Source organism: Diospyros lotus, chromosome 14 (genome assembly GCF_014633365.1).
Source record: "Diospyros lotus cultivar Yz01 chromosome 14, ASM1463336v1, whole genome shotgun sequence".
Classification (NCBI taxonomy): Eukaryota; Viridiplantae; Streptophyta; class Magnoliopsida; order Ericales; family Ebenaceae; genus Diospyros; species Diospyros lotus.
This window is the reverse complement of record NC_068351.1, coordinates 10,874,189-10,883,327: the sequence shown is the minus strand read 5'-3', so window position 1 is coordinate 10,883,327 and position 9,139 is coordinate 10,874,189. Positions and strand designations below refer to the sequence as shown.

At 32.2% G+C, this 9,139-nt stretch overlaps 1 protein-coding gene across 1 annotated transcript; it reads right to left on the bottom strand.

The window, feature by feature from the left end:
* Window positions 1-336: 336 nt before the first annotated feature.
* On the bottom strand, window positions 337-5,780 carry LOC127789632 (cytoplasmic tRNA 2-thiolation protein 2). Its single transcript, XM_052318568.1, has 7 exons — window positions 5,412-5,780; window positions 3,468-3,816; window positions 3,308-3,394; window positions 1,818-1,939; window positions 1,568-1,646; window positions 890-1,287; window positions 337-647 (listed from the first exon to the last, which is right to left on the bottom strand). Exons 1-7 carry the CDS (start codon window positions 5,741-5,743, stop codon window positions 599-601), a joined length of 1,416 nt encoding a protein of 471 aa, XP_052174528.1. The 5' UTR covers window positions 5,744-5,780; the 3' UTR covers window positions 337-598.
* Between the last annotated feature and the right edge of the window lie 3,359 nt (window positions 5,781-9,139).

Here is a 9,139-nt window from a genome sequence, read left to right as displayed (position 1 = left end):
ACTAAAACAAATATATAAATAAGATTAATTGAGCACAAATTACATGCCTAAACATCAGCAATTACAAATTTTAATTCTACTAGAGGGTTGTCAATGTGAATTCTAAGCTTTTCGTCATCATTATTGTTATCTATATTCAGTGAAAGAAAAAATATATATATATTTTTTTCTTTTTTATGCATGGGCATCTTAAAAACTCATGCATGCCCCTTCAGAGAAATTGAATCACCACAACCACTTATATTTCATAATCATGCCATAGGCTAAAAACTACTTTTAAGTTGCATATGTGGTTAATTAGTCAGTGACAACTGCAGCAAAAATTGTGCTAATAAATTTCCCCAAAACTTAAAAGGCAACAGCCGGCCCATAGATATGAACAAAAGCAGAGAGGAACAAGCTGATTACATTATCAAATCAATCCAGATTTCTTAATATCATATCAAACCTTAAAAAACTCTTCTGTTTCTCCTGTTTCCTGGCTTGCTGCCAATGGGAAGCACGAAACCGAGCCATGCTGAATAATTGAATTAATTAGTTAAAAACGCGAATGTCAATCGACTGGAGCAGAAGTCTTGGAGACAACCAAATAGCAGGTTCAGGTTTCATCTTCAGAGTCTGAAAGTAAGCAGTCTTGAATTTGCTCCCTGAAAGGGGGAAACAAAAGCAAAACAAAGCAAAATAAATACAAGCATGCTATTTCATCTGTAAGGACATCAGAGTTTCAACAGATAAATGAAGATAAAGTAATAAATACTTCCATAAAGCACAATTATATCAAGCAAGATAAATTAAGTTTCACCGTCAACAAGAAGCTATCTGCAGGAAAGATACTAGCACTTGCTTATCATCCTTATGTTACCAGCTGGGAGTTCATGTGATATCTTACCACAGAAATCTCTGGTTGCAATGGTCGCCATCCTTGGCTCGGGCAGTGATTAGCTGTGGAAGCAGAGAATAAAATTCCTCCATTGCTGAGGGTTCTTTAGGAAGTATCTGAAATTGGCAACTTGAACAACATATGGCTCCAAAAGTTTCGGCAGTTGATTGGATGTTCTCAACATTGCTCAAACTTTTCAAGTCATATTCATTGGTTGGGCTATTACAAATGGGACAGAATGATTCTTGCGGAAGGGATTCAATAGGCTTCAGATTAAATTTTTTCCGACGCTTTTGGGATGTCAAACGAGCATTAAGGTCCTCGCTTTCTGGAATCCTATTAAAATGGAATGGAGTGAGCTTTCCTGCTGTTCTCATGATTGTGCATTCACGAGAAGGATTTTCTTCCTGAAACATAAAAGTCATCTTATGAATTTGCATATTGTCCAATTGCACTTGAACCAGATTTGAATAAGATTTAGCTATATTTGACTTCAAGATGCCTGCTGAGAGATTTCATTTCATAACAAAGTGACAGTAATTTCATAGTGCATGTAACTTTGCCATAATACTTATAATTGAGCCCTGCCAGACCAATTATTGGTCCACTAAAACTCATGGTGCTGGTTATTACCTTGTTAAGCAAACTACTAGTTATTGATATTAAGATGCATAATCTATGTTCTACCTGCAATAGCTTTACAAATGATGAGACCAAGCCGTTGATGCCAGAATGAGGAATGTCAAAAACCTTCATAGTTTTTAAGCTGCCCTGCCATAATAAGATCAGTCCCATTATGGAGTAATAAAATCACCTTTTATGTAAACATGATGTTAGAAACTAAACATGAAAATATGATAAGAATAATATCTAATATATATAAAAGTCCACTGAAAGTGAAATTTAAAAAGAAATGGAAAATGCATGGAAGACAAACCCGTCAATGCGACAGAGCATGTCAAGCTCTTGTGACAGACAATCACGCAGGGGAAGCATAACTGGTATCTTCCACCTTGCATCCACATATTGTATATCTGCAGCTAAAGAATAACCCTGACCCTGACAAAAGGTTACGCATTCACTAGCTATTCACCCATGCAAAAAATAAATAAATAAATACAGCACTAGATTAAACAGTTTTCACAAACTTATCTAAAATTTATTTTATATATAGGTGTAAGTATATATTTTTCACACATACATTAAAACATGGCTTATTATTGCAAACAGGGAGATACATGGGTGTACAAAAACAACACATTTTATTACATATAAATGAAACACAAGTAAGATGCTTCATAGGTTAATGGATCATGTTAAAATTATTGCTAGGAATCTAGTGGAATAATTCATAGACTTCTGAAGCAAAATGGTTGACTGCATAAATTAATGAAAAATGAAAAGAAAGCATTAAACAAGTTTATCCGATACAAATAATCTCTCTTTTGTGGAGAAATAAAGGCATCTGTTTTTATTAAATGAATAAAATAATCATACTAAATATTCACATGCAGCCAACTTATTTACCAATCAGCCAGATGGAATTTCAAGAAACAAGTACACCTTTATCAAAGTTAGTAGCTATTTATATTAAAAAGAAAAACTGGATTCAAGCAACATAAAAAAAGAAGTGTTATTCTTCAATCTATCAAAGATGTCTTCCCTCTTTTACGGCCTCCTATGAGTGAGGCTGTAATGGTCCTCAACTATTTATCGAGTAACCCGTCAAACATAAACACCTTCATAGTAACATCTGTTAAAAATAGAAAATTTAATACCCTTAAATATAATAAAAGTAGTGGACCACAGCCTTATAGGCACTATGAAGTGACATTTGAAAATACAAAAAAATAAACACCATGAATGTGCCACATTAAAAGGGAAAAGTTGAGGTATGCCTGAGCCTTAATTTTATATTGATACACCAGTAATGCCCAACAAAATGCATGGTATACAAAGAAAAAATGTTTGAAAAAGAATTTTCTAACAAAAGTTTTCATAATTTTTGACCTTTTTCTAAACAATAACAAACAACTAAATGCTGTTTTCTATTTCATTTCCAAGATTTCAAAAACAAAAACTGAATGCAGAAGTGCAACTAAATGAGCTCTTAAAAATTGATTAATAGAACTAAAAATCAGATTACTTCTGATATATTCTGAATGCGAGCAAAAGTGTTGAACTAGGAAATACAAGTTTCAAAAACACAAAAATACACATGAATATAATTTTTCTGCAGGAAAATGGGTTTCCTGCAGAACTGCTCCCTCAATAAACTGGAATTATTTAACAATGGATTACAACTCACCTTTTTTCTATCACAGTTCAAATATTGACCAATAAAAATAACTTGACATCCAGGTAAGATAGTTTCAAACTAAAGTTATATCTAATCTAATCTGAGGCAGCAAAAGAGAGTGGACTAACCTTAACAGCAGCTGCAATGACATGGCAAGCTAACCTTGATGTGCAGGATCCCAACATAAGTTTGGTGTATCCATTTTCAAGAGCAATCTGCAAATGAAATGCAATATGCTAGAAAATAAGTCTCATTGCCCTATCACAGTTCATAGAGACAAAGTTGTACCTTTTGCAGCAAAGACATTCGCAAATGCATCAGAAGATCTTCCTTTCCAGTCGCATCAGCAATGGCATTAACGAATCCTTTCAACCTGTCCTTTACATTCCCTGAATCCAAAGAATAAATGCTCTCTATGGGGACAACATGAAACTCTTTTCTTGGTGGAGTTAAATTTGATAGTATAAGTTTCATATCTTCAATTGCATCATTGAATTCATGAGAAGGGACTGGATAAATAGCACTTTCATCTACAAAAGCAACCCCAACACCAAATACTGGCAATGCTCTATCTTTACTTGCATCAAAGTTCTTTTGTGCTTTACTTTGGATCTCATGCACAAATTGTAAAGCCACCCTGCAAGACAAGTGCATTTGTTGAAAGGAAGACATTAACACTTTAGTAGCATAAATTTAACACAAAAATCTCATACATGGTGTCATTATATTCTTATACGATAAAGCAAACCACTAAATTTGTCTCACTTTTGGAGTTAGAACAACAGTTATAAAAAATTGAAAACTAAATGCACATACTAACAAAGAATATTGGTTTTGAAGCCTCATGGAGATTAATTAATCAGCTCTTCAAACTTATTAATATTGGACCCTCTTCTCAGGGAATGTCTGGTTGTAAACTGATCCTTGGCTTAGGGAACACGAAACGTAAACCATCTGACCATAAGTCAGGAAAAACACATTATTATTATAGCTTGGATTGGCATTGCATAGAAGAGAAGACAGCGAAAAACCTTGCAGCCTATATTAATTGAGTCCAGCATAAATCAATGTACTGAAATGATGTCTATTTGGTCTAACGAATAAAGATCCCATTGCAATATCTACTGTGCAAGTTCCCTTTTGTTGGAAGTTCCTTTTCCTAAGATTCTAGGCTTAGTTCATGGACAATAGTTTGCCAAATTCTCTATTTGATCATTGGAAATATCCCATTTATGTCCATGGATATAATACATCTATATACCTCAAAAACTATTTTAAGAAAAATGCAAGGCAAGCATTGAGTGGAGGGTGTGCTCTAGATGCGAGTAGAAATCGTAGGTTTAGGACTCACTCTTCTTCATGGATAATTCATATGAATCTTTTATAATGAAAAATAATATGTTCCTTTGAAAATTGTTTACCAAGCTTTGCGTTTATTTGTGTTCATACCCACTATGCAACTTGGGTTGCCACTACTAACAAGGTCCATGGATTTCCTTTCCTTTTGCTACTTGTAAGTGTGAGTTTTCAAAGCTTTAAAAGTGCAATGCGTACAAACTAGTCATAAAGCTTGGATACAGCTTCCTTGCTGGAGACTGAAATAGATCTGATCCATTTCTATCCTAAGCCCCTCTAGATGCATTTCTTAATCTTTCAACCAACTCAAATGGGAGCAAATTACATTGGGCAGAGGAACATTGTTATGAGAGACAGAAACCGCAGTTGCATATTAGACAACAACTGGCTGGCCAACACCTCTGCTCTCACAAAGGGCTTTTACTCATACGTGAAGTGGCCATTTGCTAAGCTGGTTGCCATTCAAACATTTTTATATAATCTATCATGAACCAGGATCAACTCTACTTCCAATTGTGATTGGGCCTTTCAGTGGTAGAACCCAGTGAAGTGGGCGTACTACTTCAAACTTCTGCAGACCTTGCATATTTTATAATCTTTCTTCAAGTACCCTACCCGTATATTAGAAGACCCAAACCAACAGTGCTGTTAACATGTACTATTATTATTGTAACGGTTGTGCAAGATTGGCCTCTCTCTTACGGTAGTGGAAATTAGTTCTGAGATTCTGAATTATGAGAAGACCTCCAAACATCCCAAGCACATAAATAGCAATGAATCAAAATGAGCATCGGGATCAAAAACGAAGAGATGATTGATTTCAGAAACGAATTTTGTACAACGTGGTACAGAAAGAAGATGGAGAATCGCAGAAACCTGGAAGAAGGGCCACCAGAGAAAGCGAGGAGGACTTTATCAGAGGGAGAAATCATGGCGTTGGAGGTGACTGCGAACCTGAACTTCCCAAACAAATTGCTTCGGAAGCAATCGGCGCAAAACCGGGCAGCGTCGCCGCCGATGGCCACCGTGGGGCTGGTGGCGGCGATGTTCTGGTTAGATTTGCACTTTATGCAAGCGTCGCCCTCATGGCTGTTGCCCTTGGGATTCGGCACAACGCCGTTGGCAGCGGCTTCTTCTTCATGCTTCTTGTTGTCGTCTTCTTTGTAGCAACCGGAGAGACATGTTCCTCCACCGTTGCTGCACGCCATTGCTTCGACCCCAAAACTGTCCTGCCACGCGCATATATTTTCCTATGTGTGTGTTGGGGGGGGGGGGGGGGGGATTTTATAAATAATTAAATAAATTATCATATTTTTAAATCTAAAATCATACTAACTATGATAAAAAAATAATAAAGTGAAATGACTAAAATCCAAACGTGTGAAAAAGGCGAGGCAGTGGCAATCTAAGCCTCGCTTCTTCGGCGTCTCGGGCTCGGATTACCTTTGTTTTATTGCAAGTAGTAATTCTCTCATTTCCTTTAGTCTTTCCAACGATATGTAAATTTTTAGCAGAGTTCACTTATGATTTGATGCTAAATTGGTACCTGACCAAATAAGGTTTCGTCATATAATAATTAAAAAATATAATATTTAATTTTTAAAATATAAAAAAAATAAAATTTAATACTTTAATTATTAAATTTTATTATTTTAAATTTTTATTATAATTAAAATTAAACACACTAATTATCTATGAGGTCGCATAAGATGTCACGTCATATAAAAATGCCATGTCATTGATACACGTTAGATTAAATTTAATACATAAATATAACATTTTGTTTCTTAACAATTTAAGAATTTGACATTTAACCTCTAATATGAAAAAAAAGAGCACTTGATAAAAAAAAATCTAAATTTAATGAAAAGACTTAAAAATATTCAAAAAATACCTAAATTTCATAAAAAAATCCTAAAATTTCATAAAAATATAAAAAAAAAATCAAAAAAAGACTTAAATATCCAAAGACCTAAAAATTTCATAAAAAATACAAAAACAAAATTCAAAAAAAAGACCTATAAATTTTATAAAACACCTAAAAAAATTATTAAAAAACCTAAAAATAAAACACATAAAATGAAATTTAGGTCTTTTTGGATTATTTGTAGGTCTTTTTTTTTTTTATGAAATTTAGGTCTTTTTTAAAAATATTTTTGGTCTTTTTATGAAATTGTTAGGTCATTTTATGAAATTTAGGTATTTTTTGAATATTTTTGGGTTTTTTATGAGATTTTTAGCTTTTTTATGAAATTTAGGTACATTTTATGAAAATTTTAGGTTTTTTTAATGAGATTTATGTGTTTTTTTTTAATATTTTTAGGTCTTTTATGAATTTTTTAGATTTTTGTTATGAAATTTAGGTATTTTTTTTTTAAAAAAAGGTTATTTTCAGGTCTCTTTTTTGAATATTTTTAAATTTTTAATGAAAATTTTAGGTTTTTTATTAGTTTTTTTTATATTCAATATCAAATGTTATTTTTTTAATTATTAAGACATCAAATATCATATTTATGTATTAAATATAATTTAATTTATCTCATTGATATAATTTTTTTTATTTGACGTAACATATTATATAATGTAAATGATGGTTTTTATTAAATGTAATAGTGTGTATTTTTTATGTATTTTGTTTATATTTTGTGTACAGATGGTATGTTAGAACATGACATATAAATAGGAGTAGTGTATTTAAACATGTTGTTCGATTCATTTTTGATATATGAGGTATTTTTTCTATATTCTCCTTTTGTCTCAATATGGTATTGGTTTTTCAAGTTCTCCATTGTCCTTATTTAGCATGGTTTTATTCAATCCAAATCAGATTATTCTTTATTCACTAAGGGTTTTGGTTATTCTTTTGTGGCTCTCCTAGTTTATGTTGATGATATCATCATAACAGGCCCAAATATTGCTATCATTGATTCCCTTAAAGAATTTCTTCATACTCAGTTCAAACTTAAGAACCTTGGCCATTTGAGATACTTTCTTGGGTTGGAAATAGCAAAATCTGACAAGGGTATCTTCTTCTCTTAGCGACAATATATTATGCAGCTTCTTGAAGATATTGGATTTTTAGCATCTAAGCCTGCTTCTATTCCTATGCTTCCTAATTCTAAACTTTGTTCATTTTAGGGAGATTTGCTTCCAGATCCTACTGTATATAGAAGACTTATTAGCCGCTTATTGTATCTTACTGTCTCAAGACCTGATATCACTTTTGCTGTGCACAAACTTAGCCATTATGTTTCTCAGCCACAACAGCCTCATCTTGATGTTGTTTACCATCTTCTCCAATATTTGAAATCTACTCCAGGTCAATGATTGTTCTTTTTAGCATCTTATTCTCTTCAACTTCAAGCTTTTTCTGATGCTAATTGGGGATCTTGCTTAGATACTTGGAAGTCTATAATTGATTTTTGTGTATTTATTGGGGATTCATTAATATCATGGAAGGCTAAGAAGCAAAACACTGTTTCCAGGTCATTTGCTGAGGCTGAGTATAGAGCTCTTGCCTTTATTGCTAGTGAATTGGTTTGGTTAACTCAACTTTTGTCTGATTTTCTGCTGCTCTTGTTATTTTATTTTGTGATAAATAGGCTACTGTACACATTGCTAATAATCATGTTTTTCATGAGCGTACGAAGCATATTGAACTAGATTGTCATTTTGTTCGAGACAAGCTAACTGCCGGTATACTAAAACTTCTCCCTATTCGTACTCAACACCAGTTTGCTGATGCATTTACTAAGTCTCTGCCAACTGCTAAATTGTTCCCTTTATTAGACAAGATGGTTATTTTGGATATTCATAGTCCATCTTGAGGGGAGTATTAAATGTAATAGAGTGTATTTTTGATGTATTTTGTTTATATTTTGTGTACAGCTGGTATGTTAGAACATGACATATAAATAGGGACAGTGTATTTAAACATGTTGTTCGATTCATTTTTGATATATGAGGCATTTTTTTCTATATTCTCCTTTTGTCTCAATAGTTTTATTTATTTTTATTTATAATAAATACTTAAAAGTAATAATTTTTAATATTTAAAACATTAAATTTTAATATTTTTTATTTTAAATTTTAAATATTATATTTTTTAATTGTTAAAGAGTGATGTATATATTAAGCATTTTTAAAAAGTTAAACCCCCTTCTTTAATCACTTTTACCTTTTCATTATTTCACAATTTTCAAGGCTTGATACCATTTAGCTTCACAATTAGTACCAGTCATTTTTTCTCTCATTAAGTGTATCCAAATTATTTAGCCGAAATGAAGGACCCAATTGAAATATAATCGTTGAGTAAATTAATTGTATCTTTTTAATTTTAAAAATCTCTTATATTTTAATTTTTGCCAAATTAACTCCTCAACTTAAACTTTTATAAAATAGTCATCATATTCCCTCTAAATAACGACATTAATTAAATCAAAATCAGGGTAAATGAAATGTAAAATAAAACATATTTTTTTTAAAAAAAAAGTAAAATTAAATTGTTGAAACCCATCGAAATTGCACGCTGATGGGTTCCTTATCTTTTGGTTTAGAGAACAAGAAAAATAATAATACTTAGAAATCAATCTATTCTATTTTTA